Raw genomic sequence first — 27,428 nt, forward strand, 5'->3', positions numbered from 1 at the left:
AGCTAAAGAGTTTGACTGGACATTAGAAAATGCTTTAACAGAAGGATGGTGCAGGCCTGGCTCACATTAGCCAGGTATGAAGGCATCTTTAATCTCAAAGGCCTTCAGGACACTTGCTAAGCAATGTCACCCTCAGCTGACCTGCTTAACCCTTAACAGTAACTTCATGCTCAGAAAAGAACTTTGAGTGGCATTTACAAAATGAAGTTGCCACAAGCAACTCTTTGGACAAAAGGAATAAATCACTGAACTCCATTTAGTCTTCCAGCAGAAAGTTTTATTCTCATTAAGGACAAGGAAATATCAACCAACAGCTCCATTTATAGACACATTAAACAAGCCCTGTTAAGCACTTCCTATTTAACGTGAAAAAACAAGAGTCTAAAGACACCATGTGTCTAAACTGTTCACATTAAAACTTGAGCTCACCCTTTATCATAAGCTCAAGTGATGTTGCTTCTGTGTATAGCAAAGGGTGGAAACAATTTAAGTTACCAGAACAGCTGTGTTTAACAAGTACTGAAGCACTGGAGTTTAGACTGCATTTACTGATGTGCTATTAGACTGCTTTCCTTCAGAGCCTCAGGCAGACTTGCAGAAAGCCACAGCAGAAAAACGAACTTCTCCTTTTTCACGTTCTGTAAACTGTCTGCAGATCTTAGCAGAATCCTTAAAAGAAAAAGGCTGTTTAGATGACTGGAATACACTTGCTTTTAAAAAAAGACCCTAAATCATTGCAGATCTCCTTTGGGTCCCCACAGTTAAGTTACATGATCTAATAGCACTAGTTAATACAAAAAACTTAACAGATCTCTAGCTGTGCAGTACAGATTTGTTACCAGCTTGCACAACTACACACTGAACGTACCCCATCCTTTTAGAAGCCAAGCAGCAAGTGAGATGTTTTACCTTCAATAGCAAGTCATCTGAGCTTGTGCCATGGTTTACAGGAAATGGCATACGCCCATCTGTGAAAGAAAGGCCCATTACTCACAATACTTAGTATGAATTAGCAGAATTCAGTACAGTGAATGTAAAAAACAAGTACACAATCTTGGCACAATACACCATCAGTAAGTGATCATGTGAAAAGGAGACTAAGTATTCCCAGCTCTACAGGAGATGATGTGCTTTACAAGAATACATACACATTCAGTGCAACTCACCTTCAGTTAAAATCTTTAACTATAAATTGGCTTGGACAATGTCATTAGAAGCTACACCAGTAGCAAGCTTCTAGCCAGAGCCACCAACACTGCTATACAGTGCAAAGTAAGCCTTGCTTAACTCCAGAGCACTCAGGAGCTTACCCAATTCATACAGATGTCCATCCACATTAGCAAACAGGATGAAGTGGAAGTTCACACTGTTGTCTTCAACCTTAGAACAGACCATTAGACACAGTTAAGACTGAAAAATGCCTACTTCTACATTTAGAAAAATTCCTCTTGCATCTATAAGACAATGGAGATGCCTAGAAGAAAGCAAAACCAAACCATCAACAACCTGATTCAGCCTCTGCAAGGCCTTTACACATTACTATACATTAAAGGCTGAAGCCTTAATATTCAGCCTCCCTGGACACATCCTGAACCCCATTTTTAACACATCTGACAAAGAAATCCTGCATTCACCCTTCAGTTGTTACTTAGGTGCTGCAGCTCATAAAAAAGGCTATCTGCCAGACAAGAAATGGCACTGCTCTAGCACCTTTAACACTCTCTTCTCCCAAGATTGTACCCATTCTTATCTTACCTGACACTGCCCTTCTTGTGCAACAGCATTGTGGACTTCTTGTATAGCCTTAAGAGAAAGCAGATACAAGTTACTGCATCCCTGAAGTGATGATGCTGACAGCTATTTGTATGGTTCATATACCTTATTATTTGCAAAACGCTTAGCTCTCTCTTCAGGAGACAGATCAGCTGTTTCATCAAGAAATTTCTTCAGGGCAGACCCCTCATCTGCACAGGATAGAAGATTTTCTTCAGTATAGGTAGAAAAAGTTGCAGTTCAGACAGTCCACACCACTCAATGCTCACTGTGCTAACTAGGAATAATTACATCCAGCCTGGAGCCATCTCCAGTCTAAGCATATTAGAACTACTACTTTTAACTTGAAGTAAACTATTTAACCAAAAGCAATTGATAACAAGCTACACAAACAGCCAGAGTTCAAGAGCCTCAGGATATTCTGAATACTTGACTTGAAGTACAAACAGCATTTGGCCTTCCCATTTCTCCCTGTAGGTATGGCAGAAGTAAAGTTATGTCTTTAAGTAAGCAGCTATAAGACAATTTCATTTATTCATGCTATTACAGGATACTTATTTGTGTTTTATTGAAATAGAGAATCTATTTCATAGATCATCCACTCATACTAAGCTTACTTTGCCTTTCCAGGGCATGAATTAGCACTTATTATTAAGAGAAAGTTACTATTCTTCCCTGTAATACATGCAATAATATCCATACTGCTCAATAGCAAGCCCAGAGAAATCTTTCAAGACTAAAGCAATGGTCATTTCACCTTTCTCTCCATACATCCTTTAACCTTAAGAAATACCACACCACCCAAGTGGTTCAAGTTCTCAGGACAATGGCACTAAGTTATTGTTCAGATTAGAGAACTGCAAAATCAAATATAACACTATCCAGACTTAATGGCAAAGCTTTGTCAACAATCTGTAAACTTGTTTCCTAGGAAACAGGAGCTTCCAGCCACCAATTACCCAGGCTAGTTTTATATCTTCTTACATAGGACAATCAAAGGTGTCCCTTACAGTGAATACACTTCCATACTATCATCATCCCATAAGGCTTTCCTCACAGAAAGGTGGGAATGTGTTAAACTGATGAACTGCACTGATTAAGTTCACCTATACTGGATATAATTAGCATTAAGAACTTTCTGTTCAGTTGACATGAATAACAGTGGTCATTTCTAAGCATAAAGCTTCCTAGTCGCAAATACATTGTGCTGCTCTGCACCTCTTCCCACCCTGTAATGCTCATCTACCAAGATAGGACTGTCACTTCTGTAACTCCTGTTTCTCTCCAAGAGAGGAAGGACCCACCTCCAAATCGAAGTTATATAGCATTATCTTCTATAGTCCACAACCACTCAACTTTCCACTGGCATAGAAAAGGTGGACATTCAAGTGTCTTAGAATATTAATACTCACCAAGTTTAATTTTGTCTTTGTTATTAGCAACTGCATGTATCAGACCAATTGTCCCACAGGAGTTGCTGACAGTCTGCTTCAGGAAATACACCTTGGAACTGATTTCTTGGTCCTTAATTTTCTCAGTCTGTTGCTTCCTGAAGTTCTCATGCTGTAAACACGTAATCATTTTCAATGTTTCACCAAAGCATTATCTTTTTATTGCACAAATCATCACATACAGGAGAACCAATACCAGGATTAGATAGAAAAACTTACCCAGAAAGTCATCTTCACGGCACAGGTCCAGAAAAGCATTATCTGTCTATCCTGGATGCAGGCCAAGCCTTAATGGACTACCTACATGACTTAATCATATCCCAAAGCATCATGCTTGGTTTCTCCATCTGTGTTGTACACTGGAAATAGCTTGAGGGGGAAGTCACATAACGGATAGGCTCTTTTTCTCATCTCTCAATTGTTTTATTAGCTACTTGATGAGGCTACTTAGCATGTCTACGCAATACTTTGCTTTTGAACCTTTACACTACTCCCTTTCATTAACCCATGCCCATTGAAAGCGCATATAGATCAGCATAAAAGGTTTTAATCCCTCCTTTGATGCATTTGTTAAGTGTAGCTCATTTTAGAGTGCATGTCCTTACAGTTCTTCAGCACACTGCACTACAGGCATCACCACACAGCACTAGCTCAGGCCTCTCCAGACCCAGAGAGTGATTCAGCAAGATGCAGAACCACCACTCCTCACACTCAAGACCGCTAACAGCATTTTCTTCAGTCCACTACACAAAGAAAAGCATAGGAGCCACATTAAAACAAGAGACCTATATTTTTTCCCTGATTTTTTTCTCGCTGGAGCTGACTGGAGGTCTGGGCCAGGCCCATCACATCACCCCACCGCAGCCCAGCAGGGCCACACCCACCGCCACTAGGCGATGCCGGCAGACCGCCGAGCAGCGGCTCACACGCAGCAGGTGCAGCCGGGCTCAGCTGCGGGGACTCGAGGCCCCTCCAGCAGCGTGCGGGGCTCCTACCTGCTCGGTGAGGGGGAAGAGCAGCAGCAGGGCGCAGGCCGGGCTGGGCACGGCGCCCAGAGCCTCCTCCTCGAAGCCCAGCACGTCCACGAAGCGCCAGCCAGGGCTCACCCCGAGGCGGGACAGCACCTGCAGGGCATAGCGAGCGAGTGGCGGGGCCGCTCCCCATAACCCCCACCCCACAGCCCCGGCCCCGTGACACAGCGCAACGCGGCGCCGCCATCGCCTCCCGCCCTGGGGGGGTGGAGGGGAGCGGCCCCGCGGGTGCGGCCACCGGACAGCGAACCGCCGGGAACTCACTTTGTTCAGCATCTGGAAGACAATGAGGGGGACAGAGGTGAGTAAGCTCATCCTTCCCCCCCTCACTCCCTCCCGCCCCGGCCCTCCGCGCACCTCGGGGTTGATCTCCATGGGCTGCCACGCCATGGCTGGGCACGGGGGCTGCGTTCCGCTCCGGCGATGTACAGCGGCACCTCGCCACTCCGCACGACCGTCAACGCTGCGGCGCGGAGCCGCCCACCGGCCCATATATAGGGGCGGGCCGGCCCACTCCGCGCCGCCGCAGGGGGAGAGGGCGGAGCAGCGCGGGGAGGACCCCGGCCCGGCGGGGTGCGGAAAGTGCTAGAAGCGGCGGGCTTCCCCCCGCCGTCCCGGGGCGTCGGGCACGGTCCCGCGAACCGCTCCCAGAGCACAACCGGTGCCCCCCGACCCGCCTGCAGGTGGCAGCAGCGAGCGGCCCAAAGCGCTGCCCTGGCTTTAGGGGCAGCCGTGGGGCGGGCAGGCGTCGGCCCAGGGCTGCCTCTGTAGCACCGCCTTGCTCGTGTACCGCAGCTTTGGTTGTCAGGGAGGGTTTGTCTGCGTAGGTGCGCCTGGAAATTCAGGCCCCGCTGCTGTGTACATGGCAGCATCAATAAATATTCAACGCAGGCATTACATCCTGGTTGAAATCACGGTAAGATGATAACACTGCTGTCATCTGCCTGCTGATTGCATCCCTGCAGTCTGAATCTGTTCCTCAAGAAACGGTCTGCTGTGGTTAATGATAACGTGCAGCATTTCTTATCTCTTATTCATGACCTGAGGGTTTCTGAATTCCGTGTCTTTGGCATGGAGTGTCTGAGCAAGGAGACAAGGCCGACCTGAGCAAAGAAACAAAGCCAACCTATGCAAGATACTGGGAATCTCATTTGAGGAACCCAAACAGTCACCCAGATTGCTGATCAATAGCCCGAGAGAGCCCTGTAGGGTTACCTCACTGTTGTCATTATAGTATTGCTTGAGTTGGAATGGACCTTTAAAGGTCATTTAGTCCAACTCTGCTGCAATGAACAGGAACACTACAGCCTGATCAGGTTGCTCAGAGTTCCCATTAAACTTGACCTTGGATGTTTCCAGGGTCAAAGCATCCACCACCTCCCTGGGCAACCTCTGCCAGTACCTCACCACTCCTATTGTAAAAATCTTTTTCCTTATATCCAATCTAAATCTCCCCTCTTTTAGTTTGAAACCATTTTCCCTTCTCCTGTCGCAACAGACCCTGCTAAAAAGTCAGTCCCCTTTTTTTCTTACAGATCCCCAATTAAATACTGAAAGGCCTCTATGAGATCTCCCTGGAGCCTTCTTTACTCCAGACTGAAGAACTGCATTCTCTCAACCTTAATCTTTGAAACAAATTCAGTGTGAATACTGAATAAAACAGTGAGCTGAATATCTTCAACCTGCTTATGTTTTAGGAATTTCTTCCTTTGTTTTCCATCCTGTTTCAGAAAGATTTGTAACCCAGTGCAGTAAAATTTCTAAATGCATGCCCAATTTCCAGCAAATCTGTATTAACTTTACATCTACTGTAAGTTAGTGAGGTATTCCAACCAGTATGCTGCATTCATGTATTTGAACAGAGACTATTTACCAACCTCACTCTGTTCACAGTGAAGTCCTAGGGAAAGAATTTTACAGGTTAATCTTTGACACATGGATGCAGCAGATCCAAGATGCTGCATCACATTGGGTGCACCTATAGCAAGACTTGAGGAAGAACAAGTAGGATAACAAGGTCTTGGTATTTTTTGTGCAAAACTGGGATGTTGCCAGACATGAGAAAGACCCAAGGAGTCTGGTCTGATCTCTCTGCACTGATACCTATGTGCAAGCTCAAAGTGGTCCATCCTATTTATTGTGTATTGACTGACTGCCTTGCTTTTTGTGATCAACTCTGCATATGCTGGAAGATGCAAGTATAGCAAAACAACTTGAATTAACATGTATGATGCTAATGACTACTGATGCACATGTAGGAGGGACTGCATGCAGCTTCTCGAAGAGAATGGCAAAGCACAGACCTTGCAGCCTGGAAAAAGGAAGTCTGAAAATGACAAGGAAAATCTTATTTCTGGTTTACTTAATGGCAAATGGTGTTATATCTTCAGCTGGTCTCAGTGTAGTTACTATTACTTAGATGCTGAATGCTTGGATGCTGGGATTACAGGCATCTGTGGAATGGCCCCTGTTTCTGGGCTGTGGAAAAGGTTGCAGACAACAGGGAGGGTGTTGTTGCAGTGTCTGAGTGCCACAAGCAGCACACAGGGACTGTAGCAGGAATGACCATTTCTAAAGGATAATCTGCAAAATCTATCAATACATTATTTCAAAGTAAGCAGTAAATATAACTGGTAAATTCTGCTGCAGCTGCATAAAGATGTCTGCCTCTCAGAAGAGGCATAAAAATGAGTGCTGTGTCATGTCCAGTACTTACCAGTACCCAGTACCTACTCTCCTGCAAACAGGAAGCTTCTGTACTATCTTTCTTCAGTGCAAGTAGATATAAATGGCAAATTTAACCCAGTACATTCCCAGTTTATATTTGTAAACCAAACAGGGATATTAGCTTTGGGCTATGACAAACTGTGCTCTATAAACAGCAGTTTCTCTTCCTTGATTATAAAGGGAGCCTAGGGGACCAGCTCAGGTGTAGATGTCTACAGCACAGTCAGTGGCTTTTAAATATATGAATCCAGCCTTAACTGTCTGGAAAGGAGAGAATCCTTGCAGCTCACCATAGTTAATGTTCTGATGATGTATGACTGATTATGCACTATGACAGATAGTGAGGACAGATGTGGTTTCTGTTTTGGACTTTACAAATAGCTAACAGGACTGCTGTAAGCCTGCTGAGTCAAGTTGTAGTTCATATGGACTATACATGTATAACTTAATTGAAAGCATGACGAGCTTTTAGACTGGTAGCTATGTGGCTGTGAAACGAGGCAAGTTCTTATCACTTAGCAACTGGTATGCAGTAGGTGACTGGAAAGCTAATAAAGCAGTCTTCATTTTATACCACTATTTTCTTCTATGTTTGGATATCTACACGTGTCAGTGTCTGCATCATTGCGATGTAAGGGAACTGACCACAACTGCATTTGCATACTGGTTTCACCAAATGGGTATGTTACATTCTCCATGCCACTGCTCCAGCTATACCACACAATGTATATAGCTTTTCAAAAACAGAAAACTAGGGTTTACTGAAGGAAACCTTTCACCCAGAACAGATGCTGGAGAAAATCCTATGTCACGTGCGTTAACCTCAGTAGGTAGCTGAGCCCCACACAGCTTGCTTACTACCCCACACTGGGATGGGTATGGAGAAGAGAATTAGAAGTGTCAAAGGCTGTGAGTTGAGATAAAGACAGTTTAATAAGCAAAGGAGTTAGGGGGGGGGGGATGGAGGATGACATTAAAAAAAAAAAAGAGAGAGAAAAAATAAGTTAAACTGAAAGCTGTCGCCACCACTTGACTGACCAGCCAGTTCCTGAGCAGTGCTCTCTTGAAAGAACTGTGCACCAAGTCCTTATTGCTGAACACGGTGTTACATGGTATGGGATATCCCTCTGGTCAACTGGGATCAGCTGTCCTGGCTTTGTACCCACACAGCCTCCTGCCCACCCCCAGCATACTTGTTGTCGGGGAGAGTGAGAAGCAGAGAAGGCCTTGATCCTCTGCAAGCACTACTGAGCAATAGCTAAAGTATCTTTGTGTTATCAGCACTGTTTTGGTCACTGATCCATAACACAGCTGCAGTAGAGAAAATTAACTCCATCTCAGCCAGACCCAGTACACTGTGTCTTAAAGTACCAAACAGAAAACATGACAAACATGTCTGAAGCCACAACAAAGACAGTGAACATCTGGCATCTGCATAAATTAGCAATACCTCCCTTTTCTTCTTGTAAATTGTTTGCAGCAAAGCAGTAATTCATGTGTATTAGTGCCCCAGCCATTAGAAAAGCAAGTGGACCAAGAGGGCGAACATAAATGAGATTTTATAACAAGGCTGGGTCCATAGGTAGCTTTGTGTAGGACCAAAGATATGTGTGTATGTTTCTGACGTGCAGCTAGGTTAACTTAAATACCTCTGTGAGGAGTCTCAGTGACTGCAGCACAGCACTGCAGAGTGATGCATGTCCAGTTTAGCACCAGAGTATCAGTAGCTTCTCTCCATGTCAGTGGGACAGGAGCTATGGGCTTAAAAGGTCTCCAAGTGACAAATGGTAAGCAGGAGTAAGGCTTGGAAGAGAAAGGAATTCAAGGAGGTCAGAGCTGAGCTAGGAATGGAGGAGGGGAGAGGGGGTGGAAATAAATCGATTTTTACTTAGTCTTGGCTGCTGAGGTTAGAACAGTTGCATTTACTACCCCCTTCTCCACAAGGAGGGAATATTTTGGCTAGGAGATGGAATGACTAGGAGCTGCTGATGTAGAGAGCTGCTGAAGCATATGAATGCTGGGTCTAACATATGATGAGGGAGAGGAGTAACACTAAAGCTATGTAGAGAAAAGAGTCGGGTTGATGGGGTGCTCTGCCAAGGGCTGCTTTTGTGCTTATTGAGTGCCAGCAATGACTCTGCAATTGCTATGAACTACAGCCAAATTCTCCAGTATGTAAACAGACAAACAAACAAGAATCTCTACACAAAGCAATGGCTTATCTGGAAACCTGTAGGTGGAAGTATTCCCTGAAGTGCTAAAATGTAACTTTAGTGGCCTGCCTTGAGCATCTCAGTTCTGAGGAATGTAGCTGTCGCTTTCCTGAATTCAAGTTTACCTGGCAGGATGCTTACAGTTTTTCATCTTGTTCCTCTGCAAAACTGTGTCCACCATGTGGCGATGGTGTCAATGGGAGACACAGCAATAGGATACTTTGCTTCATGGTAGAAGGTGGACAAACAACGAGTGACTTATTTCTCTTTCCACAAAGAAAGGCAGGGGGAACATAACTGTTGATAAGAGTGTCTTAGTTTCCAGCCAAATTTATGTACTATCCATTTTTATTTGTGATGAAAGCTAGCTAGGCTTTCAATAGGAAGACCATGGACAATCAGCATGTCTCTCATTTTCCTTACATTCTTTCTCTGGATGATGTTAGCAAGTCACTTCTTTCTTATATAGACAAGAACAATCCATCTTTCCAGTCTGTAGAGGAGAACAGTCCTTCCCTGTCTTTGTTAACGTATATATTCTTTGGAGTAGGATTCTTTATCTAGAGATGTAAAATATATATCTTAAATAAGGAGACCTCATTTGAATTCTTGCTTTCATGTAATGGCTGCATGATAGCTGTGATAAACACATGCATTGCTTCTTACATTTTCATCCAGTCAGTGCTTTACTCAGATTAACAGGAATGAGAGAAAATTAATTAGCAAGCCCTAAACTTAGGCTTGCTTTTGATTACTCTTCACCTATACAGAGCATCCTGAAAGCATCCACAGCCTCTCCTTTGGACTCCTGGAGGAGGTTACCTTAGGGAGACTGAACTGCTCCTGAAACAAAATAAAAATAATAGAATCACAAATGTCTCAAGTTGGAAGAAGCTCACAGGGATCATCAAGTACAACTCCATGCTCCACACAGGACCACCCAAAATTCAAACTCTATGTCTGAGAGCTCCTTGGCACAGCAGCTTGGGGCTGGGACTACTGCCCTGGGGAGCCTGTTCCATGCCCACTGCCCTCTGGTGAAGAACCTTCTCCGAACACCAACCTGACCCTCCCCTGTTGCAGCTCCATGCTGTTATCTCAAGTTCTGTTGCTGTCACCAGAGAACACAGCTCCGTTCTGCCCCTTCAACCTCCTTATGAGGAGCTCTAGTCAACCATGATGCCTCCCCTGAGTTCCTCTGCTCTGGGCTGAGCAAACCAAGGGACCTCGGCTGCTCCTCATATGTCTTCTTTGTAGCCCTCCTTTAGATGCTCTGTAATAGTTTTAGGTCCTTCTTATATTGTGGCATTCCACAGTCAGTTCTCAAGTTGCTCCAAATCAGCTCCTGAGTACTATCCACTGTTACATATAATGAGATGTAAGAAAATGAGAGAGCTGAGGAATGTATGGTTTAATGAGAACTGTTGGTGATAAATATGTTAAAGTAATTGACAATGGAATTCATGAAAAACAAAGCCATATCATAAAAAAAGCTGTTCAGCTTAACTTGGTCACAGAATGCTGAAAAGATGGCTGCTTTGTTCCAGACATCTGGCATGGTTCTGTACTCTTGATATCTTAGGAGTAGTCTTCTGGTGAAAATTTCCCCTCCAATTTTTATGAATATATTTAACCAAACCAAATGAATCCAAATAAATTCTGAAACAAGGTGTGCTGAGCTCAACATATTCTCCTGAAAGATCTAGTTTGATAACAACTCAGGCACTACAAGTTAGCCTAAAGATCTGTGCAACAACTAGGACAAGCATACCACAATAAGAATTTTCTCCCTAAATGATACGTGCACGCTCTTGAGCAGCATGGGGATTTTTTTTTAATTAGAGAAGCATCCAGAAATGGAGTTTCAGCTGTAGACCATTTCAAGAAGTTCAAAAGTGTTTCTTCTGTTAGAACCTGAACAGAGATGTTGGCACAGAGCTGCTGCCGGTGTAGTAGGCAAAGATGAGTGCCAGATGTCCCTGGATTGCCCAGGACCTGCCTGTGCATCTGGTCATTCCCTTAAGTGGGTGGCCTATGCAGGACTGGATGAAAAAGTCACATTCTGCATCCAAGCCAGTTCTCTTCATCACTCATAAGGCCAATGCATTTCCTAGATTTTCTACCCACATAAATATGTATGTATATTCAGTGTGCTGCTCTGGGGAGCTGGTGCCTTGGGAATGACTTAGTAGCACAGCTCTGATGTTTTCTCAGTGTGACTGCAGCAGATGCAAAGCCACACAGGCCTAGATCTGTGCTGCTGTTGCTTCTCCACTTTATGGCAGTATGTAGAAATGTTAAACAGAACCAACTCCTGTGTTAATTTCAAATTAAGAATAGCTATTAACTTGTGCTTATTAAGAGAAGTCTTTGATTTCAAAACATGTAAGAACAAGTGACTTAGCCCCACATTAATAACCACTTTCCAGAAGTACATCTGGTAGAACACAACCCTTCAATTCAGATTTAATTCTGTCACAAAATGTTTTACATGTGGTGACCACCCAGTGCATGGTAATGAAAGGCAGTTGTGCTGTACTTGGTGCTTTTACTGGCTGAGGGAAACAGCAGCTCTGGAGCCCAACTGCTTTGACTCTCCACTGCATGCCACTGGAGGAAGGTTATTAGCCTTGGCTCACCTCCAAGCATTTATATTAAATACACAGTGAAACAAGGTCAGTTGCCCCTTTTGGGCTTGCCTTTGCCCTGAGCTGCCTGCAGAGAAGCAAGCACTCTGCAGTGCTATCTGTGTGTCTCCAAGACTAGTTGCAGAGCCTCCCAGAGCATCAGCAGAGGGGAGTAAATTGAGGCTTTTCTTCCCTTTTGCTCCAGGAATTTTTCCATATTCTTCAAGGAGGAGAGCAAATAAATGTTTAGATAGTGTTCATTGCTGATGGAGAAAGATCAGTTCAATAAACGCTGTTTTGAAATGTTGAACCAGACCACATGTTGTTATGAAGGACATCATACAAAATGTTCTTCGAGCCTCACCTGTTTTAGTGGAGGTATTTAGTTTGCAAATGTTCATATGTAGGGAATAGGGTCCCTGTTCATTGCAGGGGAGTTGGACTAGAGGTCCCTTCCAGCTCTAAGGATTCTATGATTTATTTTGTGTTCTTCTAACAACCGCCTTCTCAAACTATGGAAAAACCAGCCTCAAGAACAAGTGTAATTCCCAAATCTCTATTTCATATTCCTACTTTTCAGATGTAGAAAGATATCAGAGATGGAATGTTTTGGTGGCCATCAAAAAGTACAAGTCTATTTCCCACATTCACTTTAAGCATCTGAGGCAAAAAAAAAAAAAAATACAGCTCCACTTTAGCTTCACAAGTATGAGCTACTATCTTTTTTGGACTACATATAGTTTCTCTCTTCAGACTTCTGAGTATTTTTTGTGTGCCAGAGCCACATAAAACAGTATATAGAGCTTGCTAAAATGTCAGCTTTGAAAGAACCTACTGTCTTCTATCCCAGTGCCTAAGCAGCTGCTGTAGGATATAAAACTCCACAACTTTTCTTACGATTTTTCCTTGCTTGGCTGCTCTAGCTGGAAAAAAAGTCCAAAAATGGATAGATTTCCTGCAGTTATCGCTTGATGTGTTGAGAGAGTTCTAGTTCTCCATTTCAAGTATTTGGGAGATAAATCATCCTTCTCACCTTTCTCCAGAGAGAGCTTACCTGGAATGACAGAAAAATATAATTAAAAAATAATAATAATAAAAAAAGGAACTGCCGCATCTGTCTGTGGGGTGGGCCACCTTTCCTCCACCCCACCCTCAGGAAATCTCAGTACAGTGCTGTATAACAGACTGGAGAAGAATTGGTCAGGGAATTACATCTAGTCAAATGCCTAAAAGGTCATTAACATATTAGTTTACAAGCAATACTAGCAATTCTTGGACACAATACTTTGCATGCTTGAAAAGCTAGAAAGAAACCTGAAAATGGTCATTCTTCTATACTTGACATATCAAAATAACACAAACTGCTGGTCTGCAAATTGCCTTGGACTGAATTTGCGCAGCATTTATTAAGGTAGTGATAATGTGTCTGAGATAGTTAATGCAGTGGATGAGAGAGAGGTCTGTTAGTATTGCAGGTGGCCTTGGATTAGTTCCCAGCTTTATTTCACTATTGGAGTAGTCTTACCTGAACTACTTTATTACTTGCTGTCCTTTAAAGTGACACGGGGAAGAATGCTACATGGAGTGAACTTTCTCCGTGGCAGAACTAGTCCTTCACTATATGCTTGCCCACGGAGCACTCATCACAAAGAATCACAGCATGACTGGGGCTGGCAGGGGCCTCTAGAGGTCATTTGGTCCAATGCTGCAGCTTAAGCAGCTACACCCAGAGTAAGGGTATGCAGGCTCATGTCCAGGAGGCTGTGTGATCATCAAGAAGACTCCACAGCCTCTCTGGGCAACCTGTGCCAGTGCTCCTATGCAAATGGGTCAAGAACTCCAAATAACAAGAAAAATACACAATTTCCCACTGTGTGCCTGTGGTACTGAATCCTCTGACCTCTAAAAAAAAAGTGCATGTTCAAGCTTGCAATGAAAAAAAATGTAATTTAAGTTCAATACTTGAATCTTGATTTCATACTTTAAGGGGGAGACTTGATGTAACCATGTGAAAATGTTAAGAGAATCAGTTCCAAATAAAATCACTGTCCTGCTGTAACAGAATTTTCCTCATTAATTTCCATGTTAGGCTTGCGTTTAGGAATAATACATTCAGCCAATGGTTATTCGATGGTGTAGGTTCCTCTGAAATACTAAACCGCAGTTGCACCGCTAGATGGTAGTCTTGCTCATCCCATGTTCACCTTTTTTCTACTCTCATCTGCAGGGGGAAAAGGTGGGAACGCCGCATACTTTAACTATTCCCCTACAAGGAATAACCCTCAAGTAAAACGCTAGTATATAAAAGAAGATGGGAAGAAACTATTAGCTTCTCCTGAGAGAGCGCTCAGAGGCATAATCTCAACGTAGATCTGTAAACCTGTGCAGTACAGAGGAAAGGAGGTTGCAGACAGCTGTTTGTCAGTGGATGTTGCAAAGTTGGATGGACTTAGACCAAAATAAATCTGAAGTCACTGCTCAAACATAGACACAGCAAGATGATGATGAAATTATTTCATTATGCACTGATAATATAGAAAGGCCTCTTTTCTTTCTGTTATGTTTGCAAATGCTGGTTTATTAGATGGTTGTCACAGGTGCAGAAGTAATTGCTCTGTATCAGTTCCTTAATTCCCACAGCTACAGGAACATTTCACTGAACTGGGGAAGTTAACACATAAGATTGCTCTAAAAGAAGAGGTCTATGTTTGATGAGACTTGCTGAGCCTATGCAGGCAGCATATCCACCTGGAAATGATGCTGAGTGTCTGAGTGTATTGAGCTGTCCATTTAGAAGGTATACAAAATTTGTTATTTAGTTTCCTTGATGCCTTACTTTTATGACCCTGCTTACTACATTGCAAACCAAAGTACATTACATGGACCATGTAACTAAATGTTAATCATAATTTTAACCGCATAACAAAAACCACAACATGATGCTTTTACACTTCTTAACAAAGGAATGTGAATGTATGAATATCTAGCCTGGCCACTGCTGCAGGAGAACATATTAATAGGGTATTCAGTAATAATCTTGGGCAACTCCATAGTTGTCTTGCATCTCTCCGATAGAGGAAGCGCAAATTCCAGGGAGAGTTGTGCTCCAATATGCCCTCGAAATCTCTTTGCATAAAAGCTTTCCCTCCTGCTGGATGATGTGGTCTGTTGAAGAGGAAAGCACCCTGGTTTGCAGAGCTGGAATCTGATGAGTCACCTTTGGGTGTCTCAGGATGTCATCAGTCCTTCCTGAATTTAGCACAGTGATACATTTCTATTGCAGATAATTAGAACTATTTGGAAGGTTTTCTTTGGATATTCACCATAGTCAAAGATGTGAAAGAATGAATTAAAATGTGAGTTTTAGCATATAGAAGTATTGTTCTTTTTATGCAAGTCTAGATTAAATCATGTCCACATTTGATACAAACGTCAGTACCACCATAAACAAGAATAAATTTAGGAGTAAGTAATTATTAAATTGTAAGTAATTACTGAAGTATAATTGCCAAGCACTTTGCTCTGAACTACTGCACCTTTATCTACATGCTGCTTTTTCTTTTTCACCACTGTAGTGCTTATAATTGCATTTCTTCCTCAGTTCTTTAGGCTGTCAGTATGTCAGTATGGTCATCAAAAACATGAATATTTCTAATTAAAGGTACTATATTCTTATTCACCTTAATGGTCCCTTTAATTGCACTTAGATCCTCAGATCCTCCAAGTTCTGTTGTTACAAGGAGCATAGTTATAAACTCGTGAAAGAAAATACTGAAGGTTCTGGGATGCATGTTAAGAATCATCATCCCTTCTTGATAAGTGCATTCCCCATTAGAAACACTGCTGTGAATTTTGAAGCTGATTTGGGCACTCTAATAGTGTCACTGAACGCGTTTTCATTTTAGAGAAAATCACACTGGCCATTTCATTATTGTAACGGTCATCTTTGACCTCTTAGTGCATCTTTGGTTATTCTGATAACAGCACTGTACTGTAATACGGGCTGTTTTGCATCTGCTGTTCCAGTCTTCAGGGCATTATCAGAAGGTGTAGGGGTGAAAGATGTGCTCGTGGTTACATGCTTTCTACTCAAATATTACTCCACGTTAAAGTCTTTGCTTCAGCTCTGAGCACTTTCTTCGGCTGTAACCTCACAACCTTGACAGAACAGACGAACCCCTGAGGTTTTAAGAAGGAGCTTCCCAGAAATGTACTCACTCAAGCCTCACTACAAGCTACCCGCAGCGCCGCTGTGAATCCTACTGCTGCATCTCAACGTGTGCCCAGGGGCTCACGGCCCTATCCTGCAAGCATGTTAAAGCAGAAAGATTCAGGACCGGCCGCTCTCCGTGCTCGGAAAACACTCCGTACCCTTTCCTCCGTGGCCGGGAGCGCCCCGGGGAGGTGCCCGATAGGTGGGAGCCCGCCAACCCAACGCGGCGCCGCCGCCCCCAGCCCGAGCGCCTCCGGCGGCGGCCCCGCCCGCCCGGCTCCCTGCGGCCCGCGGCGCTGGGCGGCGGCCAGGGAGGAGGGAGAGGAGGGGCGGCGGCGGCCGGCGGCCGGAATCGTTTCCTGGGTAAGGCTGGGAAGCGTTTCCGGCAGGCTGGCTGCATCCCGCTGCGGGCTTCGGGCGCTCGGAGAACGGAGCGGCGGGCAGGTGCGTTCTCCCCGTGGGAGGGCCGGGCAGCGCAGCGCAGCGCAGCGCTCGGGAGTCGGCGGGGCTCTGGGTAAGCGGCCGTCTGCGGTGCCGCCGCTCCGCTCCGCCCGGCGGAGCCCCACAAAAGGAGGGCCCTGGCCGGCGGGCGCTGCTGGAGCTCTGCTGCCCGTGCGGGGCTGCATCCCTGCCCGCAGGCTTTGTGCTGCAGCCTGCGAGGGCGGAGCGGGAGCTGCTGCTGTTCTGCTGTTCCTGCTGCCTGCAACCCGGGCGGCAGTGCGGTGCCGGCGTTCCCTCCTGCGGAGCCCGGGAGCTGCGGTGGATTTCGCTGTGTTGGGTGTGGGGAGGTGAAACGGCGTGGAAAGTGGGTGAAGTGCCTGCTGAAGTAGCTTGTGTAGTTGTTATTATTATTTATTGGATGTTAGTCTGTCCTTTCTGCAAGTTCGGCTCCGGATAAAGAGTACTTGAGGTTCGTACACAGGGTTGGAAATGGCAGTATGTAAAGAAACGGTCCTCAGAACAAAATGTGAACCTGCTATAATTCCCTCTGAACTTATTAGTTTGGGTCTCGTGACAGCAATGAAGCTGTTTCCATTGCAGCTTGAGAGGGAATTCTGGCAGATGAAATAAAATGAATAGTGTCATGGTTTGTATTTGCACTCGCTTGCTTTGCCTGCTCTTTTGCTATGCTTTGCATTCTTGGCCGGGCTCCTGCTTTTTAGGGAGAATGACTGTGATTCTGTGCTTTAAATGCAAAATAAATGAAAACCAGACTGCATTTGCAGTGTAGATTTTCAGCAGGCTTTGTGCGTTGTGAATGCTGCTGGTAGTTGTGCGGGATAATGGTGTCTACAGCAAGTTGGGTGGGATACCAGTACCTGCAGCAAGTTAAAGTGCTTCGTGCAAGACCCTCTGTGTTACCTCAGAGCAGAGATACAAGCTGCTGACTGCAGGCTTACTGTGTCCTCTTCCTTGCTGATGTGTCTCTCCAGTCTGTTCTGGATCTGACATATGGCACCATTCTGCCATCTCATGCTCTAGCACTTTCAGAAAGCCCAAATGAGTTGACTGTCTTGTGTCTGAAACTTATTTTCTGCCAGCCTTAATGAAGTTTAGTTGAAATCTGTGCAGATGTTTTGGCATATGAAGGGAGAGACATCCTCCTATGATGACCTTGTGACAAAATCTTGTCTGAGTAACTTCCTTGCATAGAACAGCCATGCTAAGTGCGTGGGTATTTTGGTTCTTCCTTTGCATCAGTGAGTGTTTGATGGAGTATTTCTGGGTTCTGTTCTTGTTTGTCTGCTGTTTAAAAGAAATGAAGGTCCAGAGAGGACTCTTCAGGAGGAACACAAGGACGCATACTGTGGAAATGTTTACTCCTTTTTCTTGTTTTTCTGTTTTTGCAAACGTTAGGAGTCAGTGACTCAAAATGTTCATTTTTTAGTGGGTTCTGGGTGGATTCTGCTGTCCCCTTTTAGCAGGAGGGCAGTGCCTTCCTTAGGGAATGCTTAAGTAGGTGCAGAGTACTGCTGCAGCATTGGATTTTGGGAGCTGGTTAGGAGGGATATGAGTACTAGAGATTGCCTGCTGTAAAGATTTCTTACTGGAGGGTGGGCAAAGGCTGAAATGAATCCTAGTAGCGGGTAGGTGATTGTGAGCAGTCAGTGGATGACACCTCTGCCAGATAAAAGATTCATACTGTTCAGAAGCTCTAAGTTAGGGTTGCATTTACGCTTGGAATCCATACTGAAAACACACTGTACTGTAGTATGTATGTACAGCATTGTACGTACATCTCCTGTGGGTACAGATGAGATTTTGCCTTTGTCTGCTCTGCTGTGAGTGGAATTTAGCATCTGGGAGCAGCATAGCAGGAAGAGACGTGCTGGGTATGTTAGCTCCTCACTGGCCATGCTGCTGCCATCCTGCGGCTGTGGGATGGCAAAAATGGTGGTGAAGGTGCTGTGGGTGAGAGCTCCTAGGGTATGCTGGGTTTTCGCGTGGAACAGGTGCAGAGAGGGACTAGTGAGAAGAAGCAGCAGTGTTACTAGAGGAGGTGAGAATAGCCAGGCCCTTCTATCCTAGAACGAGGCCTGAGAGGGGATATGATTCCAATCTGCAAATACAGCAGGGATGTAAACACTAGAAGAGGAGAGGAGCTATTTAAACTAAAGAACAATGTTGGCATGAGAACAAATGGATGTAAACTGGCATGAATAAACTTAAGCAGGAATTTAGACAGTTTCTTCCCTAAATGGAGTGAGGTTCTGGAACAACCTTCAAATGAAAGGAATGGAAGCAGGACCCCTGACTGCCTCTTAAAGATGTGTCAAGGAAGTTTGTCATGTGCTTGGCTGTGGTATTAAGAGAGACTTGGTGACTCAGGAAACCTTTTCTGTACGCCTGTGCTAACTGGATATAGATTTTCTGTGCCAGTGTTTCTTATTTTAAAAATCTGACATTCAGAAATGACATTAAAATAAAATGCTTGCTTTATGGATTGTATCACTGCTTAGAAAGCATTGCAGTGTGCTTAGTGGCTGCTTTCTGAGATATTTTTGCAAGTTTGGGCTTTTTTTTTTTTCTCCAAAATGCTAAGTGTTGACTTAGAGCAATATCTCAATATCTAATCATGTCAAAACTTTTTTTTTTTTTACATCAAAACTGTGCAAAAAGGGATTATTTTTTAGTCCCTATATATTTGAGCTTATCCTTCAGGTTAAAAAATAAACTTTAGAAAATATTTTTATTAGTTGAAGTAATTCATAAATTCTCAAAAACAGAAACTGAAAGGGGCAGCAGATCCAGATGGTGTGTACTGAGAGTAGGGCTCTAAACTGTGCTGTAGCTGGAGGACTGGGAGGAATGAAATGTGAAGTAATTTGAAGATAGGTCTAGTGTATGTCATTGTGTCTGGGATTTGTTTCATTTGCTGTTTTGCTGAACAGCTGAGAGTTATCTTGAGTGGTGGTTAGAACAGTTCCACTTGTTCAGAAGTCTGTAGGCCATTCTAAAAATATTGTGTGTGCAACACAAAATACAACCAGCTGCAGATACTATGCACTAGATCCTATGACTCTCAGACATGACAGCTTTCAGAAGACGTAACAAACATAAAAATGGAAGAGCAGCTGCAGTGGATCCAACCAAAGATTTGTCCACTGCAATGGCCGCACACGACGTGATGCTGCCACAGGATGCCCAGCTGGCCTTGCCTCTGAGCAGCACCTCTGAGATGCCTCTGGATGCTTCTGCATGCTCTCCTTCCCTTCCTGTCAGCTATGACAGAAAGTGACCTCGTGCCATTGCAGAGAAGAGCTCTTGCAGGCTGGCTTATACTTTTGGCTAATTTGTAGCCCACTGAAATAAAAATTCATTGAGGAGGAGTAAAGATGGGTGTGTTTATGATGTGCTCCTATGACTTGCATCCCTTTTGTGGGAAGCAGGAGACCCTGGGACATATGCATCTTCTGTATAGAGGTAGGGTTCTTCTGGCTCCTCCAAACCCCCTTCCTGAGGGTGAGGGTGTTTTTTGCTGTATAATCTTCGTATCTGCCACCCATCCAAAAGCAGAGATCTTTGTGCCAACCTCCTGTTTCACATCTGAACTGCTCCATGGGCTGATGGGCTCCGTGCCTTGTGGGAGCACCCCAGCACCACTGGGCCTGTTACCCTGTCCTTGTCATAGATCTGAGTAGAGCATTGTTGTCCTCAGAGCTTTAAGAAGCAGGGGATACATCTGGGAATGCTCTGTGTGGTATTCTGCTTTAGTTGCCCTTTTTAAAAAATATGTTCTCCTGCAGGGAAAAATAGGAACAGGACGACCTTATGCAGAAGCTCCTCTGTATGTGTTCTAAGAGGCTCTGGTTGTTCTCAGCTTTGAATTGCTGGAGCTGGGTATACCCTCTGCCTTTCTCAGAATGTCCAGTGGCTCTCTATCCCAAATACTTATCTGATGCATCTGCAGACCCCTGGGACCTTATTGCAGGCACCGTGGCCTTTGGTCAGGAGTGCTGTGTGTTGATAAGCCTGCTTCTGGTTGTGTGAGATTTTCCTCATACTCTTTGTTCTTATCTGGTCTCCTTCATTTAGAAACTCTTAGGTTTCAACATGTAGGTGAGCTTTGGTGTTATGTAGTGGCATAACCATGCTTTGTTTTGAGTTGTAACATTTTGTTAACTTTCTGAATTGCTACTCAGGTAGTTTCCTGGATATATGAATTTGTAACATGAAGGTGTTGTGCTGGTATGTGATCACATTGGAGTCCATTAGTTGTGTGAAGTCATGGTTGTACCTTGTACATCTTCTGCCACTAGGGGTGTTTATTTGTTAGTACACAACTCAGTCTCACAGGATTGTCTGGAATTCCTCATGTTCTCTCCTTACTACACAAAAAGCTGTTTTATCAGCAGCCTTCCTTAGCCCACTGCTCAGTCCCTTTCCTGGTCTCAGACGAGTGTCACAGAGCTGAGGTCTGAGCGCAGATGGCTGCTGAACTTCACTGCTGACTCCTGGTCACTGCCAGAAGAGACTGAGTACCCTTATCCTTACCCTGTTTCAATTTTTCAGTCCTCTTATTTGTCCATCCAGGACCTTTCCCCTTACCTCTTTAGCTTAGTTTCCTCACCTTTTGGGGAAGGGAATTTGAAGTCCTTTTGGAAATCCATGTGTGCTGAAGCAAGTGGCTACACCTTGTCTGTGTTTGGCCCCTTTAAAGAACTTTGAAAGTTCCAGACCTTGCAAATCTGCAGGCTGCTGCTGAAATGTATGAGTCTTCGGTGTGTTCAGAACAAAAAAAAAAAAAAAATCAGGCTCATTTTAGTTGAAGATCTAAGGTGGACCTCTAAGTTCTGTCTCCTTTGGTCACATGGATTTTCTTTTTTTTTTAAACTGAAATGTGCTGAGCTTCTGTCTCCCCTGAAAATGTGCCATTTGCTTGAGTAAATGTTCAGGTTCTTCTTTTCTGCTGAAGAAATGCTGTGTCTTATATAACGCTGATTAGTGCCTTTTAAAGTGGTCTGCATAACAGTTAGCATGATTAAAAAGATGCAGATTTCTGCTTTTTATCAGTAGTCTGTATGCTGCAGTTGATAGAAATCTAACGCAGTCTGAGATAAATGGAGTCAGACATGGTTTACTCTTGGGTATTTCTCCATGAATGTAAACTGTTAGCTTTAGTAATAGTACAGTAAGAATAATGCTGTGTGACAGAGAAAGGTTAGCTACAAAATGTGCAGGTTTTCACTTCTGATCTCAATGCAGGCTAGCCAACGCCCATAATTCTGGTTTATTTTGCCTTATGCGTAGTGCTGCTGCTGCTAAAGTACTCCTCAACAAACTTATGTCAGGCTTCTTCTTGACGGCTTAATCTTTTGGACTTCAGGATTTAAAAACCTCTGCTGAAATCTCAGTAGTGTCCCTCTGTAACTATGCCAAAATAAAGTCGTAACCTTCTGATTTGGTCATCTTGCTCTTACTGTTTGTCTGTCTTTTTCTTTCTTTCTTTCTTTTTTTCCTTTAGAAATCTTTATTTCTTTCCTTCGTCTTCCATGCTGGGTTGTGTTGCACCCTAGGTAATGCATCCCATCAGACAAGCATCAGCTCTGCTTGCCCTTGGGAAAACCCTTGTTTTGAAAGCATCAGGCATGCTTGGCTATGATATGCTTTTAAGCAGTTCTGCAATGTTTAGTTTCTTTGTTGAAGGGTGTGGGGTTTTTTTCTTCCTTTTAATGCAAGCACAGTTTAATTTTCAGAGAGAGCAAAAAGAACATTTCTAAACTTTTGCAGATATCCAGTGTAGAACACTCGTTTAAAAAACACCCCCAGGCTTGTTACAGGCACTACAATGTGGTTTGTGCAGGACTGTATTAGTTAGAACTAATTTTTCTTGTATTCGTTTGTTGGCTATGGGGAGAGGTTTCCTGGTATAATTATTGTGTGTAAAGGACAGATTTCAAAGGGAGAGAAACTGGCAGGCACAAAATGTTCTTTACCTTTATGAATCAACTTATTTGAACAGAATAAGCCACTTTCCCTATATTTTTGTTGATCCCTATTTGTATATTTGTGTATTTGTGGAAACATATAGCTTCTTTGTAGCATTTTCAGGGTAGAATGCACTCCAGTCACTGAACTACAGTAACTTGGTGTGACTAACACTGGCACAAATTAGTTCTGCCTTTATTGGAAACCTCTTAAGTGTAATTTCTCAAATGGGATGGAGGGAGGTGCTGCTGGTGCTCACTGGCCAGCTGCCTAATTTAGAAAAGCAGGAGCCTGACATTAAGCCGCCCTATGTATTCAACACAGAATTTCATTATCAGGAACTGGAAGCAGTCGCTTGGGTAAATATGACAACTAATTCATTGCTACAGTGTTTGCATTTACCTTGTTAATTCTGTTTGCAAAGAGGATTATTGTCAGGAAAAGATGTTTCCCAGCAAGATATGGAATTGTGTGGTTGTGGAAGATGAAAGGAAATCACAAGGCAGAGGAATAAGGAGGAGGTGTTTTCTCATAAGGAGAATTCAACGCTATCCTGATTAAACTGAGATCTAAACGCAGCATAATGGAAAGGTAGTTTAATTAGGTTATTTACATGATAGGAAGATATATATACACATAGGGCATGATATGCAAACTTACAGAAAGGTTTGTCTGAAAGTAAATGCAGTAGGAAACCTAGCTGATTGTGGCATGCATAGTGCTCACAAAATCTTCAGCACTGTGCAGTCACATAGCCTTACCAAGTATTCTGTGTGCCCTGGATGTAGTTTCCGTGGCACCTGCGTAGTTGTAGGGCCATACTCTTGAAAGAGGAAAAAGGTTTTGCTGATTGTTCAGCCTTCCCCATCCACCACCAGGGAATAACAACAGAGCTCCTGCAAGCCCTGTAGTTTCCAGTGGAGCTGGAAGAATGTATTGGGTGTTAATCCCCTAATCTTCCCAGAGTGCTATGTCAGCTCCAGTTTTTTGCAGAAGGCAGAGCTGGTAGGCACTTCAGTGTTAACATGTAACTGAATCACAATTTGAAGTCTGTTCGTGGACAGCTGCTGGAGTGGGGTGTGAGATGATGGTGGGAGATCTGTTCTTTGTTAGGTGGAACATCCAGGAGAACGGATTAAGCTGAAGATGGTGCCCACTGTTTTGTTGTAGGGAATTCTTGTCAAATGCAACACTGGGCTGATCCTGGTCAAGAAGAAAGAAGCACAGGCGTAAAAGATTTTCATGTCTCTGTTGAAGTGTGTTAGGACAGAGTTAAATTCTGGTGACCCTTTTTCTTAGAATGTTGAAAAATAATTCAAAGAAGAGTTATATAAAAGCCAATTGCTGTTTTCTCTAAAAAAGAGCCTCAACAACCATTGGTGCTGTCCTTGCCATTGCTGGGATGGGAGCGGGATGGATCCCAGTGGCTGCAGGATGGAAGCCTCTTTGCCTGTTAGAGATGCTGAGGAGTTGAAAACACACTCAGGGATGTGTTAACTTCACAAGGTAGCAATGTGCAGAAGGTGTGTGCTTCTACAAAACGCAAATCCCACCAAGATTTTCTTTCACACACCAATCCAGGCTAACAAAATGAAATCTTGCTCTTCATTACTTATAGTTAAATTCTTACTAAGCTGTGAAACTTGAGAGGAAATAAAAACATTATGAACTGAACTTTGCCCTTCAGGAAATTAAATTTTATTTTGATGTTAGTGGTGTAGATATGAAGATCAGCTTAAAAATACAATTAAAATGGCATGTATACTGATGGCTAAAAGAAGATGGGAAACATTGTGAAGATTATGTTGTTTAAATCTGAAAGGTGATGAGAGCTGTGTGTCTGGAAAGTAAATCATGTTTTTAAAGTCCAATGAGAACCTGCTTGCATGTGGGTTTTTTTTGTGTTTTTTGTTTTTTTCTTTGTTTTTGTATGTTTTGCATTTTCACTACATTTCTGGAAAACAGTGAAACAATGTCAGACCATTAATATAGGGAGGGGTTTAGCTAATGCTTCTGGATGTGGAAATCTTTGTGTATTCTGGCAAGTAAGATGTTTTTGAGGAATTTGAAGTCTCTTAGCTTAAAAATCCATCAGATATAAGAAAAATATTTGAAGAGATGTGTATGTGAAAACAGAAGCATTAAAAAGCAAAATAACTTCAAATATTCAATCTTTGTTCCTCAGAAATACTTGAGATTGGATTTATTGTTATATAAGTTTGTGGGCTGATGAGATGACTACCCAAGGAGATTAAAATAACTTGGTGACAAGACAGTATTTGCTTTAAACATGTGCTGTTACTTAAACATGTGCAAGAGCTGCTAACAAACAGTGCTTGGCTGTATCAATGTGTTCTAACCTTATTTTTATAATTTTTAGATGCTGTTACATCAGTGTTTATCCAACTGCATTTTCTGCCAATTCTTGTTACTTCTCAACTTTTATTTTCAGTATATTCTCCTATATATTTCCCTTTGATACAAGGATAGATTTACAAAAAAAAAAAAACAAAAAAAACCCAACAACTAAGCTTAACAATCAGTATATTCTGTACATCAAAACAATACTCAGGAAGCAGGTTGGTGTAGGTTTTTGGGCTTTTAGAGGCCAACAGGTCTCTCTTGAGAACCTGTGAGATATAACGTAATGAGATAACCGTGGGTGTGGATCATCAGGGCAGCCACATAAGTGCTCCTGGAAGATGGGTCTGTGCACTCTGGCAGTGTGTATAACTTATATAACTTATATCTTATAAATATAAGCCTGACAGGAGGACATTCAATGAATTGAAAGTAACCACAAAATCACAGAATGGCTTAGGTTGGGGGAGACCTTAGAGATCATCTAGTTCCAACCCACTGCCATGGGTAGCGTTGTCACCCACTAGATCAGTTAGCCCTGAACCACATTCAACCTGGCCTGGGTGTCCATATTTTGGGAACAGTGATCAAAGGGGGTGAATTTTTAGGCTTCTAGGGATATTGGAGACTTGGAGACAATGCAGAATAAGAGTGATGGGAACCTCAGAGTATCACTGATGCTTTTGTACCTCAGGTGGGAGTCACATTTTATCTGTTTCCTGACCTGTGTTGAGGATCATCTGCACTGCCACATCCTGGCTGTGAAACACAGGCATGTCTGGGTGGTTCTCCCAGTGCCCATGTTCTGGGTTGGACAGCCAGTGGGTAGCCACAGATGCTATAGTTTTTATATAACTGATGTTCTCCCTAATGCTCACTCCAGTTTTTGTGAATGTGTTAAGTAAAATGGTTATTTTCCTAAATTTAAAGCTTGGATTCTTTCTTGAGTTCTTGTGGCTACATCTGTGCCACATTGAAGATCCATTTGCAGATGGATAACCCAGGCAAAAAGATTCACTTTGAGGGATTTGGCCTACTCCTGTGCTTCTGAACAATCTGGAAGTGTAAATAGAGGCCTGGAAAAAATAACAGTGGAGCTGGTTGACAATATTCCAGCTCACATTAGGACTTAATTTAAGAAACATGAGCTCGTGCTATAAATCTGAGATTTGGGCTTGTAACTCCTTAATTTTTGACCTGATAAATCCTGTCACTCCCAGCAAGCTGTTAAGGCTCATCTCAGTAAGTGCCAAGGATGCTTTAAATCCATGGATTATTTAAGTTCTGCCCGTGCCAAGGTTTAAAATAAGACTACTAATACATGGAACACGCCAGCTGTAAAACCAGGAGTGGATAGTGTGGGATCAGTACAGGAGACATAGTGAAATTGGACTTTCACAGCTTTGGGGTAGTTCTTCAAAATGAGATTACAGGAAAATGTTTTTGGTGTAGGTAAACACTATGATGGGATAAGAAACTTCCTTGCAGGAGGAGGTGTGGAAATTGTGGAACAAATAGGAGAACGGATTAAGCTAAACTTAGGCTTCAAAAATGACAAAGATACTCTAAGGATAGTGCATTGTGATAGGTGTACCCTTTGACTCCAAAATGAAGGTATTGATGTTCCCAAACACTGGCTTGGGAAGAGTATTTGCCATTGAGCTCAGGTGGAGACAGCAGCTAGCATATAAATAGATTAATTTTAATTACACAAAGGAATTGGATGATGAAATGGGCTGCAAGGCTCAGGAGTGAAATAAGCCAAACTTTGGCACACAGAACCAGTTGCTAACCTTGAGATAAAGCTACACTATAAAACATTGGGAAGGCATGTTCTGTACCAAGTACATTATAAGCCCCCCTAAAAGTGTTCTGTGTGCGTCTGTATATATATTTAAATATATCTGTATTTGTTTTAAGGCCTGGACTGGTCTTGGAAGATTCTAGAAGTATCTAAAGTTGAGAATGAATCTGAATTGTTTCTCAGAAATTGAAGGTCTAGGAATTTCAAGCTATGCTGCTTTACATTTTCCTGGGAATTCCTAATATAGAGGTGTCTGTAACTTTTATTAACTACTCAAATGCTTTCACAGCACAGCAGGAAGTTTTAGAAGGTCTTGAGAGGTGCAGTGTAAAGCTCGTGAAACAGGCACAGCTGGATGATAAAAATGAAAACAAAACCCAGCATTTTCCAACAAGATGTCATCTGAATGTGGCAGGCTTGGGGCTGAGAAGCGTTTCTGCCTTTCTTAAAAGCTTTTCATGAAAGAATCCTTTTTTCAAGCAGAGCAGTACATGTGTTAAAGCTTGGCTCCTATAGAGAAGCTATGGTATGATACAGAAAGTATTTGCATAGTGTATGGAAATTGGTAAAATTACCTGTGCTGTTGAAATGAACGTTTGCATAGTTGTGAGTCGTAACTGCTTCAAAGGCACCACGTTATCATTTTAAGCTCAATAAAATGTTTAGACTTAAAGCAAAACAGTTACTTAAAGTAACTGTAAAGGAACTCCAGCTGGGGAGAACCTCTCAGCTTTGCAAGTTGAGAGCAATGTAGCTGGAGCAGGTTGGTGCTAGGGAGTGGCCACAGAACATTAATGAG

At 43.1% G+C, this 27,428-nt stretch overlaps 2 protein-coding genes across 8 annotated transcripts in view; one reads left to right on the forward strand and one right to left on the reverse strand.

Annotated features, from left to right (window-relative positions):
* Positions 1 to 255: 255 nt before the first annotated feature.
* On the reverse strand, positions 256 to 4,730 carry UCHL1 (ubiquitin C-terminal hydrolase L1). The gene is made up of 9 exons (XM_065736132.1): positions 4,613 to 4,730; positions 4,520 to 4,531; positions 4,220 to 4,348; positions 3,186 to 3,336; positions 1,879 to 1,964; positions 1,756 to 1,803; positions 1,311 to 1,380; positions 910 to 968; positions 256 to 669 (listed from the first exon to the last, which is right to left on the reverse strand). Exons 1-9 carry the CDS (start codon positions 4,643 to 4,645, stop codon positions 583 to 585), a joined length of 675 nt encoding a protein of 224 aa, XP_065592204.1. The 5' UTR covers positions 4,646 to 4,730; the 3' UTR covers positions 256 to 582.
* An 11,672-nt stretch (positions 4,731 to 16,402) lies between these two features.
* APBB2 (amyloid beta precursor protein binding family B member 2) overlaps positions 16,403 to 27,428 on the forward strand; it is a 149,645-nt gene continuing 138,619 nt past the window's right edge. For 5 of the 7 annotated variants that reach the window (XM_065737116.1, XM_065737122.1, XM_065737119.1 and 2 more), the window contains exon 1: positions 16,430 to 16,479. The gene's annotated coding sequence lies outside the window, so the exon portion shown is untranslated. Of the gene's footprint in view, positions 16,480 to 27,428 lie in introns of all 7 variants that reach the window. The other 2 variants (XM_065737114.1, XM_065737120.1) reach the window with 1 other exon arrangement.

The sequence above is a fragment of the Cyrtonyx montezumae genome, unplaced genomic scaffold, assembly GCF_038088225.1.
Source record: "Cyrtonyx montezumae isolate F1298 unplaced genomic scaffold, pur_monq_1.0 scaffold_2, whole genome shotgun sequence".
NCBI lineage: Eukaryota > Metazoa > Chordata > Aves > Galliformes > Odontophoridae > Cyrtonyx > Cyrtonyx montezumae.

Coding starts and splice junctions, on each gene's coding strand:
- UCHL1 (XM_065736132.1), bottom strand. CDS start 4,645: ATGGCGTGGCAGCCCATGGAGATCAACCCCGAG. Junction 3,337..4,219: donor TCTTCCCCCTCACCGAGCAG/GTAGGAGCCCCG, acceptor ACGTGTTTACAG/CATGAGAACTTCAGGAAGCA. Junction 1,965..3,185: donor CAAAGACAAAATTAAACTTG/GTGAGTATTAAT, acceptor TATCCTGTGCAG/ATGAGGGGTCTGCCCTGAAG.